Source organism: Neoarius graeffei, chromosome 3 (assembly GCF_027579695.1).
Source record: "Neoarius graeffei isolate fNeoGra1 chromosome 3, fNeoGra1.pri, whole genome shotgun sequence".
NCBI lineage: Eukaryota > Metazoa > Chordata > Actinopteri > Siluriformes > Ariidae > Neoarius > Neoarius graeffei.
Window position 1 is genome coordinate 119,599,493 of NC_083571.1, and position 12,967 is coordinate 119,612,459.

General features: G+C 41.1%; 1 protein-coding gene across 2 annotated transcripts in view; it reads right to left on the minus strand.

The window, feature by feature from the left end:
- Positions 1-12,967, minus strand: part of cfap61 (cilia and flagella associated protein 61) — an 89,973-nt gene that overhangs the window by 16,993 nt on the left and 60,013 nt on the right. For both annotated transcript variants that reach the window (XM_060916168.1, XM_060916169.1), the window contains 3 exons: positions 8,844-8,936; positions 1,238-1,406; positions 612-786 (listed from right to left, as the gene is read on the minus strand). In XM_060916168.1, coding sequence (XP_060772151.1) covers positions 612-786; positions 1,238-1,406; positions 8,844-8,936 — 437 coding nt within the window. The remainder of the gene's footprint in view (positions 1-611; positions 787-1,237; positions 1,407-8,843; positions 8,937-12,967) is intronic.

A 12,967-nucleotide genomic window follows, 5' to 3' on the forward strand; every position in this document is an offset into this window, starting at 1 on the left:
CTAAAGGACGAAGAAAAGTCCGACTGCTTCTCCTCCCACTTGTGGATCACTTAAACGATGCATATTCCACTGCTCTGTGACGAAATTAAATACATGTGTATATTTAAAATTTAATTGATCTAATAATTCAAAGGCAGCATCCAAAAGCACAAATGCAAATTTCCATCATGCCAAGCTGATATTGTATGCATTTGGATGGCATAATGTGCACTCACTCATAACTGTGCTATTTCCCAGATTATTAGAGGAGCCTGTAATTAGTAAATATAATAGGCCTAATCAGACGTGTATCACTGGCTCACTCCTCTCTCCTTTCAGAATGCAAGATTAATTCTAAAGCCCTCCTGATATTAATATCACGCCCCAAATAGATGAAGGAGGCCGACCTGCATCTGACAGATGAAAGATTTCACTCTGACTAATTAGCTCATCGTTACAGCCTGGCAGTTGGAGCAGGAGTCCATGCAAGTGTAGAGGAGCCTTGGTAAATCAGAGGCACAGTTCACTTGTTTCTCACTGATCCTGAATCACTTTCAACTTAGGATACATTTTCAGACCGAGAACCTCTCTGAGGCCAGGGATTAGAGCCACAGTCTACAGTCAACACTCACTTTTTTGCTGGGCAAAGTTCTCCATGAGCCAGTGGTAGGCGCGAGTGCAGTCCTGCTGGTCGTTCAGAGTGAAGAGGTTGGAGGGAATGTGACCTGTGTACCTGCGGATGTGCTGTTCTGGCACTGAGCTGGTCGGGGACCATGTACTGACGTCTACTCCAGTAGGACAAAGCATCTGACAAAGATATAAACACAATTCCACTATAATTTGGATATTTAATTTCTTTAATACAAACCAACTCTGCTGTTTTATGAAGCTCGGGTATTACATCATCCCATTATAAGACATAAATCCTGCTTAATATAATGATCACTGATTTAAGTTGAATTATACCTGATATTTATTTTCTATAACAGCTGCTCTGACGGTACTTCTGGCTATAACAGAAATTATGGGTTTATATCAAAGAACTAATATGTTATTCAGCTTAAAAACCTCAGTCACAGGGGTATGTACAGCATGAACATGTACTGTATTTACAAGCAAAATTCTCAATTTGTTGCATTTCAGTGCCCAGACGAGGATATTTAATTGGCTTATCTATGAACATGAAGTAACGAGGCAATTTGTCATTTGCATTAACACTCTGTGACTATAATACGGTCATCGTCTCTGTTTCTCTCACCTGGTACTGCTGTCCAGTGCAGAGGATTAGATAATCGTAGGGAATGTGGTGATCTTTGTTCACTTGTATACGCGTCATTTTCCTGTCGATGGCTGTCATTTTTCCCTTCACCACGCTGATCCACGAGCGCAGTGAGAGCTGAGCGTGATCCTGCTCACTGTAGTAGTGGCTGCACAAAACAGCATTTCAGAGAGTTACCGATGCTTACGCAAGGGTAGACAGAACATTTTAATCAATCAATGCAAAAGTTCTCAAATCCTGAACAACAACACTAACTGTTGTACAGAAAATGTACAACCCCAATTCCAAAAAAAGTTGGGATGCTGTATAAACTGCAAATAAAAAAAGAATGTGAAAATTTGTAAATCATGAAAACTCTATATTTCATTGAAAATAGTACAAAGACAACATATCAAATGTTAAAACTGAGAAATTTTATTGTTTTGCAAAAACTATGCTCATTTTGAATTTGATGTCAGCAGCACATTTCAAAAAAGTTAGGACAGGGGCGTGTTTACCACTGTGTTTCATCACCTCTACTTTTAACAACACTAAACGTTTGGGCACTGAGGAGACCAACTGCTATATTATATAATGCGATATATTTAATACATAGCATTAAATGAAGCGAGTCCTCCTGGATACAGTTATATACACCAGCCTCGTCTAACTGGCAGAGGAGGAGGCGTCGTGGTTATTTATAATGATTATCTAGGTGTAACACAAAAACCTGGTTATAAATTTAATACATTTGAAGTTCTTCATACTCATATAATGTATGTAGCCTCGAAAAATAAGTCTACCCAGTTAATTCCATTGCTTATTATTTACAGGCCCCCGGGGCCATATTCTGAGTTTCTTTCTGAATTTGCAGATTTTATCTCAGATCTGGTTATTTCCTTAGACAAAGCTTTAGTTGTCGGAGATTTTAATATTCACTTCGATAACCCAGAAGACCCTTTAAAAACAGCGTTTGTGTCCATTTTAGATTCAGTAGGGATTAATCAGAATGTCATAGGACCGACCCATAATGGTGGTCACACCCTCGATCTAATACTAACATTCGGGTTAAATGTAGAAAATATAGTCACACTTCCACAGTCTGAAGTTCTCAGAGCATTATCTCATCTCATTCAAACTATGTCTGAGTAATAATATATGCACCTCACCACGCTACTGTATTAAACGTACATTCACATCAACTACTGCACAGAGCTTTATAAATGATCTCCCAGAGTTATCAACTTTGATTGGGTCACTGTCAGCCCCTGCAGAACTTGATCAGGCAACTGAATGCTTAGAGTCAACATTCCGCCATACTTTAGATAATGTAGCTCCTCTTAAAAGGAAAATGGTCAGAGACAAAAAATTAGCACCCTGGTATAATGATGACACTCGCACATTAAAACAGACCACTCGAAAATTGGAACGTAAATGGCGTCAAACAAAGTTGGTAGTGTTCAAATTAGCTTGGAAGGAGAGCTTCCTGAAGTACAGAAAAGCTCTTAGTGCTGCGAGATCAACATATCTCTCCTCCCTAATAGAAGATAACAAAAATAATCCTAGATTCCTATTTAATACTGTAGCAAAATTAACCAGGAATAAGTCCACTATAGACACATGCACACCTGCAGTATGGAGTAGCAACGACTTCATGAATTTTTTTAATGACAAATTTGAGAATATCCGACAAAAAATTCAAACTACTAATTTAAGGTCAGACAATGAAAGTGACCCTGTAGTTAACAATATAACTGTATCAGATCAGCAATTAGAATGTTTTACTCCCCTTAGAGAAACTGAATTACTTTCATTAATCTCCGCATCAAAAGCCTCGACTTGTGTACTAGATCCCTGTGGCAGCGGGGGCGTGGTCAAGCGTCGGTCTGTGACTGGAGGGCGGAGTCAGGGAAGGTAAGTGGCAGAATCACTACACCTGATGTCAATTAACCGGTGTTTGTGTGTCTTCCCCAGTGACCACGCCCTACAGTGGTGCTTGAAAGTTTGTGAACCCTTTAGAATTTTCTATATTTCTGCAAATATCATCAGATTTTCACACAAGTCCTAAAAGTAGATAAAGAGAACCCAGTTAAACAAATGAGACAAAAATATCATACTTGGTCATTTATTTATTGAGGAAAATGATTCAATATTACATATCTGTGAGTGGCAAAAGTATGTGAACCTCTAGGATTAGCAGTTAATTTGAAGGTGAAATTAGAGTCAGGTGTTTTCAATCAATGGGATGACAATCAGGTGTGAGTGGGCACCCTGTTTTATTTAAAGAACAGGGATCTATCAAAGTCTGATCTTCACAACACATGTTTGTGGAAGTGTATCATGGCACGAACAAAGGAGATTTCTGAGGACCTCAGAAAAAGCGTTGTTGATCCTCATCAGGCTGGAAAAGGTTACAAAACCATCTCTAAAGAGTTTGGACTCCACCAATCCACAGTCAGACAGATTGTGTACAAGGAGAGGAAATTTAAGACCATTGTTACCCTCCCCAGGAGTGGTCGACCAACAAAGATCACTCCAAGAGCAAGGCGTGTAATAGTCGGTGAGGTCACAAAGGACCCTAGGGTAACTTCTAAGCAACTGAAGGCCTCTCTCACATTGGCTAAAGTTAATGGTCATGAGTCCACCATCAGGAGAACACTGAACAACAATGGTGTGCATGGCAGGGTTGCAAGGAGAAAACCACTGCTCTCCAAAAAGAACATTGCTGCTCATCTGCAGTTTTTAAAGATCACATGGACAAGCCAGAAGCCTATTGGAAAAATGTTTTGTGGATGGATGAGACCAAAATAGAACTTTTTGGTTTAAATGAGAAGCGTTATGTTTAGAGAAAGGAAAACACTGCATTCCAGCATAAGAACCTTATCCCATCTGTGAAACATGGTGGTGGTAGTATCATGGGTCTGTTTTGCTGCATCTGGGTCAGGACGGCTTGCCATCATTGATGGAACAATGAATTTTGAATCATCCCAGTAAATTCTAAAGGAAAATGTCAGGACATCTGTCCATGAACTGAATCTCAAGAGAAGGTGGGTCATGCAGCAAGACAACAACCCTAAGCACACAAGTCGTTCTACCAAAGAATGGTTAAAGAAGAATAAAGTTAATGTTTTGGAATGGCCAAGTCAAAGTCCTGACCTTAATCCAATGGAAATGTTGTGGAAGGACCTGAAGCGAGCAGTTCATGTGAGGAAACCCACCAACATCCCAGAGTTGAAGCTGTTCTGTATGGAGGAACGGGCTAAAATTCCTCCAAGCCGGTGTGCAGGACTGATCAACAGTTACCGCAAACGTTTAGTTGCAGTTATTGCTGCACAAGGGGGTCACACCAGATACTGAAAGCAAAGGTTCACATACTTTTGCCACTCACAGATATGTAATATTGGATTATTTTCCTCAATAAATAAATGACCAAGTATAATATTTTTGTCTCATTTGTTTAACTGGGTTCTCTTTATCTACTTTTAGGACTTGTGTGAAAATCTGATGTTTTAGATCATATTTATGCAGAAATATCGAAAATTCTAAAGGGTTCACAAACTTTCAAGCACCACTGTACATAAAAAGAGAGAGAGAGAGAGAGAGAGAGAGAGAGAGAGAGAGAACAGAGGAGGAGAGCTCTCTCCCCAACCAGACGACTGATGTGTGTGTCTCTGAGTGTCTGGGAAGAGTGAACGCTGAAAAGTGTTATAATAAAGAGTTTTTTCAACTCAGTTCTGTCCTGCCGTACTTCTGTGCTCCACCCACCTGCGCAAAGTTTTACAATCCCTTACCTACACGTCTATTCAAACAGATAATACCTGAAGTAATTGAACCGCTTCTAAAAATAATAAATTCTTCTCTTACGATTGGCTATGTACCCAAATCCTTTAAACTAGCAGTTATCAAACCCCTGATTAAAAAACCTGACCTTGATCCCTGTCAGCTGTCCAATTATCAGCCAATATCAAACCTCCCCTTTATCTCCAAGATCCTTGAAAAAGCTGTGGCACAGCAGTTATGCTCATATTTACATAGGAATAACATCCATGAAATGTATCAGTCAGGATTCAGACCTCATCATAGCACAGAGACAGCTCTGGTTAAAGTAGTAAACGACCTACTGTTGGCGTCTGATCAGGGCTGTGTCTCGCTGCTTGTGTTGCTTGACCTTAGTGCAGCGTTTGATACCATTGATCATTCCATTCTTCTGGATAGACTAGAAAATGTTGTTGGAGTTAAGGGAACGGCCCTCTCCTGGCTCAGCTCTTATTTAACTGATCGCTATCAGTATGTTGATGTAAATGGTGATGTTTCTCAACATAGTGAAGTAAAGTTTGGTGTTCCACAAGGTTCTATCTTGGGTCCACTGCTTTTTTCTCGATACATGTTCCCTCTGGGTGATATTATTCGTAAACATTGTATTAGTTTCCACTGTTATGCTGATGACACACAGTTGTATGTTTCTGCAAAACCTGATGAGAGACACCAGCTTAATAGAATTGAGGAATGTGTTAAGGACATTAGAGACTGGATGCTTATTAACTTCCTTCTGCTTAACTCTGACAAGACTGAAGTACTTGTACTCGGACCACATGCAGCTAGAAGTAAGTTTTCTGATTCCACAGTAACTCTGGATGGCCTTTCTGTTTCTTCACATGCAGCAGTAAAAGACCTCGGAGTGATTATTGACCCCAGTCTTTCATTCGAAACTCACATTGATAACATCACCCAGATAGCTTTCTTTCATCTCAGAAATATTGTTAAGATAAGAAATTTAATGTCACTACATGACACGGAAAAACTAGTTCATGCTTTCGTTCCCTCCAGGTTGGATTATTGTAATGCCTTACTGTCTGGATGTTCCAATAAGTGCATAAACAAGCTCCAGTTAGTTCAAAATGTAGCAGCAAGAGTCCTTACTAGAACTAGAAAATATGACCCCATCACCCCTGTCTTATCCACACTGCATTGGCTCCCAATCAAATTTCATATTGATTATAAAATACTATTATTGACCTTTAAAGCACTGAATGGTCTCGCACCACAGTACCTGAGTGAACTTCAGCTCCTCTATGACCCGCCACGCCTACTTAGATCAAAAGGTGCAGGCTATCTGCTGGTACCTCGTATAGTGAAGGCTACATCAGGGGGTGGAGCCTTTTCTTACAAAGCCCCACAGTTATGGAACAGCTTTCCAAGTAATGTTCAGGAATCAGACACAGTCTCAGTGTTTAAGTCTCGGCTGAAAGCAGATCCGTTTAGTCAAGCCTTGTGTTAATGGTGTTTATGAGGTAAAGGTGTAGATCTGGAGGATCCTCAGACAGAGTGTTTTGGTAAACTGGGATGTATGGATGCTGTCAGTCCCCACTCGCTTGCTCACTCGAGTTTGTTGATGGTGTAGTGGCTGCTGCTTTATGTCCCGGGGCCCCTCATGCCTGTGTTACCTTCTGGCTCTCTCCTTTTAGTTATGCTGTCATAGTTAGTTGCTGGAGTCCCTGCTTGTACTCAGTGCAATATGTATACTGCTCCTACTTATTCAGGTGACATTGGGCATACCTAACAACCTGTGTTTTCTCTCCCCCCCCGAACCTCTTCTGCTCCTCGGACCTGCCTGATCCATCCTGGTGTCCTGTGTCTGGTTGGAGTCTCATCGCATCGCTCCTGTGGAGGACGGCCCCATGTGGACAGTTGAAAGTTACACCTGGAGGACGCTCTGACTCTTACAGTAATGCTTTTATGGCTGAGGACTACAGTTGACTTGCTAACTTTAGGACTGCAGTTGTCATGAACAGTTTTGCACTCAAGTTTCCATCAATGAAGAGTTTATGACATCAACGAAACTGACTTCATGTTAAAACTGTTAATATTATAGTCAGGCTGTCTGTTGTTGCCCAAATGAGGATGGGTTCCCTTTTGAGTCTGGTTCCTCTCGAGGTTTCTTCCTCATGTCGTCTGAGGGAGTTTTTCCTTGCCACCGTCGCCACAGGCTTCATCATTGGGGATAGATTAGGGATAAAATTGGCTCATGTCTTGGGTCATTCAGATTCTGTAAAGCTGCTTTGGGACAATGTCTATTGTTAAAAGCGCTATACAAACAAACTTGACTTGACTTGACAATTGCTATAGTTTTGAAAGAGAAATGTTGTCCCATTCTTGCCTGATATACAATTTCAGCTCCTCAACAGTTCGGGGTCTCCTTTGTCGTATTTTGCGCTTCATAATGCGCCAAATGTTTTAAATGGGAGACAGGTCTGGACTGCAGCAGGCCAGTTTAGCACCCAGGCTCTTTTACTATGGAGCCATGCAGTTGTAATATGTGCAGAAAGCGGTTTGGCGTTGTCTTGCTGAAAGAAGGAAGGCCTTCCCTGAACAAGATTTAGTCTGGATGGCAGCATGTTGCTCTGAAATGTGTTTATATCGTTCAGCATTAATGATGCCTTCCCAGATGTATAAGCTACCCATATCATGTGCACTAATGCCCCCTCATACCATCACAGACACTGAATGCTTTTGAGCTGTGCACTGATAACAAGCCGGATGGTCCCTCTCCTCTTTAGCCTGGAGGACGTGGGGTCCATGATTTCTAAAAAGAATTTCTACTTTTGATTCGTCAGACCTCGGGACAGTTTTCCACTTCGCCTCAGTCCATCGTAAAAGAGCTCGGGCCCAGAGAAGGGGGCGGGGTTTCTGGATATTGTTTATATCTGGTTTTAACTTGCGTTTGTGGATGCAGTAATGAAGTGTTTTCACAGACGATGGTTTTCTGAAGTGTTCCTGAGCCCATACAGTGATTTCCACTACAGACACGTGTCTGCTTTTAATGCAGCGTCTCCTGAGGGCCTGAAGATCACAGGCATCCAGTGTCAGTTTTCAGCCTTGTCTCTCGCATACAGAGATTTCTCCAGATTCTCTCAATCTTTTAATGATATTATGGACCACAGATGATGTCATACTCAAATTATGTGCAGTTTTACATTGAGGAATGTTATTCTTAAATTGTTGCACTGTTTGCCCACGGAGTCTTTCACAGAATGGTGAACCCCTCCCCATCTTTACTTCTGAGAGACTCCGCCTCTCTGGGAGGGTCTTTTTATACCCGATCATCTTACTGACCTGCTGACAATTAACCTAATTTGTGGGGGATTTTTTTACATTACACAAACTTTTTCAGTCTTTTGTTACCCCATCCCAACTTTTCTGAAACGTATTCAAAATGAGCATATATTTTTTCAAAAAACAATAAAATTTCTCACTTTCAACATTTGACATTTTGTCTTTGTACTATTTTCAATGAAATATTGGGTTTCCATGATTTGCAAATCATCACATTCTGTTTTTATTCATGTGTTACACAGCATCCCAAACTTTTTTGGAATCGGGGTTGTATTTAAGGGAGCTCATGAATAAAAAAAAAAAAATCATTGGTCTAAAAATGCTGCACGTCTAAACATCATCTCTGAGCATTGCATCGCTCCTGTAATGTATATATTTTAAAGACATGCTTCAGGATTACACATTGATGACACTTTCCTACCTGACTATACAAGACAGGATACTGAAAAAAGTGGATGCTGAAATAATTTTTGTTCTAACTCACTCAGCTTACCTTGTAGCTAGAAAGCTCACGTGGTCAGTGCTGAGGTGATCAGGTAAACCATGAGGAGAGACAAGAGTCAGGTTGTTGAACTGCAGGTGTGGGCTGCAAAGAAGAACAGGAACTCATTTCTTAAACATGTTCTAGAAACATCGTCTAAAGTTTTGAGTTCATGGATATTTTAAGGTTTAACAATACCTCATGCACAAATTTAAATAAATTTGCTTCAAATTATTAGCCTAGTAAACTAGACCCACCCGCCTAGCGGCCAAAAATATTTTTTGCCTAGCGAATGGGTCTAGCCTCGCACCATATCAACAAAAACACCCCGGGCATCAAATCGTGCCCGCCAATCACAACGCAAGGTTTTTGTTTGGATTCTTTGGGCGGACTTTTGCAGGAGTGACGACAAAGCTGCGCGATGCTGGAGAAAGCGCAACAGGAAAGATGGCTACGGCTAGTGAACAGCGCATGTTTGACTCCGCTTTGGAATCAGTTTTAGAAGAATTAGACTTGGAGTTTTGGTTGAAACATGAGCAGGAAGAGGCTCTCCGCTCATTCCTTTTCAAGAAGGACGTTTTCGCTGTTTTGCCGACCGGCTATGGCAAAAGTCTGATCTACCAGCTGGCTCCGCTCGTAGCCAAAAGGATGGGGCTAGTTTGTGCAGTACGAAGAATTAATAAACAGCTTTGAAACATTACTTTTTGATTGTTTCTTATTTTCCCGTTATTTTAAATTTAAGGGAAATTATTTCACCAAACACCACTAAATAAAAACTCTCAAAAACAGTTTAAGCAAACCCTTGAAAAACACTTGGAAAAAAATGTGTATGTGGTACAGACTCCAAACTTGTGGTCATTATCTCCAAACTTCTTAATATCTAGAACATGTTTATTAATTAATACGCATTTTGAAAAATTATTTATTTCAAGGCCTCCCCCACTGCTTTCTGTCGCTCTGACTACATCACAGTCACTGTTGCGCTGATTGGTCAGAGCGTTGGCCTATACGCACAGAGACAGTTTGAAAGACAGCGGTTTGTTCCTCCCACACCCGTCGGAAATGTCTACGGATCGAGGCCAGACTAAATATTCACATTTAGTCTGGCTTGCCAGGCTACCCAAATTATATCATTTAACTCCAGAATCTCATTCATTCATCGACAGTGTTTTATTCTGTGTCGTGGTATGAGGTGGGAATACACCCTGGAAGGGATGCCAGTCTATTGTAGAGCAGCATGTGCATGCACATTCACACATAGTGCTAATTTATATTCGCTAATCCACTGCAGGTAAAGTCACGTGGGGGAAAACAGCACATCCCAAAGAAATTTAAACAAGCAAACATTTCACTCTCTGTGATACAAAGCCTACAGATAAAGGTAATATATTCCAATAAACCACATATCAAGTTAACATTTTGTCGTCGTTTTCAAAATTTAAATTTAAAAATATCCCTCATAAATAAATAAATAAATAAATAAAACACATCCTTAAATTTATCACACTTTCAAGTCCATAAAATTAGATTCTGGTGCTCCAGATTAGGTTCCATTGATTAGACCCTCCTGCAGGTGGAACCCGTCTTATTTAAACCCGACATCTCAGGTCTGGTGTTCGCTTTGCTGTTGAAGTGTGTGGTGTCATCATGCCAAGATCTTCAGAGCTCCCCAAGGACCTCAGAAAAAAAGGTTGTGAATGCCTCTGAATCTGGCAATGGATTTTAAAAGATCTCTAAGTTATTAGAAATAAACCATCCTCCTGTTAAGAAAATCATCTACAAGTGGCGTAGATTTCAAACAACTGCCAGTTTGTCCAGGACTGGCAGCAAAGTTCAGCCCCAGAGCAGACCGTTTGATACTAAAAGAAGCTTCCAAGAAGCCCAAAATTTCATCAGTGGATCTGCAGGTAACTCTTGGAACTGTTGGTATGAAAGTGCAAACATCTACAATCAGAAAGAGACTGGACAGATTTGACCTGCATGGGAGGTGTGACAGGAAAAAGCCTTTGCTCTCCAAAAGGAACATTAAAGCAAGACTACAGTTTGCCAATGAACATGTAGGCGAAGACCAGGCCTTTTGGAATAATGTGCTTTGGACAGACAAATCAAAGGAAAAGTTGTTTGGCCACAATAAGAGTACACGTGTGGCGCAGACCAAAGACGACGTTTCAGGAGAAGAACCTCATGCCAACTGTGAAGCATGGTGGTGGAAATGTTATGGTTAGGGGTTGCTATGCAACTATGAATTCTGAATCATATCAAAGAGTGCTTGAACATAAAGTGAGGCCATCTGTTCAGAAGCTGAAGGTGAACCAGAGGTGGACCTTTCAACAAGATAATGATCCAAAGCACACGAGCAAATCCACTAAGGAATGGCTCAAAAAGAAGAAGAAACGTTCCAGAAGGTTCTGGAATGGCATCGTCAAAGCCCAGATTTGAACCCCACTGAAATGTTGTTGGAGATCTGAAAAGAGCAGAACATGCAAGAAAACCCTCAAACATCTTGCAACTGAAGGAATTTTGCATGGAAGAGTAGTCAAAAATTCCAGCAAGCTGATATCAGAGACTGGTGGACAATTACACAAAACATCTACAAGAAGTTATTTCTGTTAAAAGGGGCAATACAAGCTTCTGAAACCAAGGGTGTACTTACTTTCTCCACAGAAGAATAGTATATCTATTGACATTTATGTTGAATAAATACCACCATACTGCCTCTTATAAATGAGAAACAGGAGTAAGAATTTGTAAACATCACAACTATAATTCCACTCCACCATTAAACTGTGGGAGGTCGGGACGAGAGCACAGAATTCTATCAAATTACTAAAATAAAAAAAAAAAACCTCGACGTCCGAGACGGTTTGCTTTTTTAACGCTGTTCAGCTACACTGTGACGTTCTCTTCATGTTTTTCGATGGCATTAAGTCACACTGTGTCCTAAACCACATCAGTAGGTCAGTGTCATACCCCTGAAGAACTGGATGTGATTTAGGGCAGATACACTCACTGGCTACTTTATTAGGTACACCCACACACCTGCTATTTCATGCAGTTCTCTAATCGGCCAATCCCTCAACATCAAGAGCTTCAGTTAATGTTCACAATGTTCAAACATCAGAACGGGAAACACTGTGATCTCACAGTGTGACTTTCTCTCACTGTGGTCTGGGTGTTGGTTTGATCCAGATGGACTGGTTTGAGTATTTCAGAAGCTGCTGATCTCCTGGGGTTTTCACACACAACAGTCTCTAGAGTTTACACAGAATGGTGCCGAAAACAAAAAACACTGAGTGAGTGAGCGACAGTTCTGTGGGTGGAAACAAACGCCTTGTTGATAAGAGACGGTCAGAGGGAAATGGTTCAAGATTTTTTGCCAGGAAGGATATAGTAACTCATATAATCACTCTTTACAACCGTGGTGAGCAGAAAAGCATCTCAGAGCGTGTGATTGCTCATATTCAGTGAATGTGGAAAGAATAAAATGATTAATAAGGCCATATATTCTCCAAATCACACTGGAATGAAAAAGAAAAAAAACGTGTGAAGCACTTTTTAAAAATAACATTTTTAGTCTGGGGCGGCACGGTGGTGTAGTGGTTAGCGCTGTCGCCTCACAGCAAGAAGGTTCTGGGTTCGAGCCCCGTGGCCGGCGAGGGCCTTTCTGTGTGGAGTTTGCATGTTCTCCCCGTGTCCGCGTGGGTTTCCTCCGGGTGCTCCGGTTTCCCCCACAGTCCAAAGACATGCAGGTTAGGTTAACTGGTGACTCTAAATTGAGCGTAGGTGTGAATGTGAGTGTGAATGGTTGTCTGTGTCTATGTGTCAGCCCTGTGATGACCTGGCGACTTGTCCAGGGTGTACCCCGCCTTTCGCCCGTAGTCAGCTGGGATAGGCTCCAGCTCGCCTGCGACCCTGTAGAAGGATAAAGCGGCTAGAGATAATGAGATGAGATGAGATTTTTAGTCTGGGACAATTTCGAGTGATTTTGCTCATGTTTGTGATTACGTCCCATAACAAATTCATTCCTTTTTGCTTTTCGGTTTTGTTTCCTGTAAGGTTTCTAAACCCTGCTTGTAATTAACTTAATTGTCAGTAATTTACTGTAAAATCTAAAGGAAATGGTTTACAGTGAATCG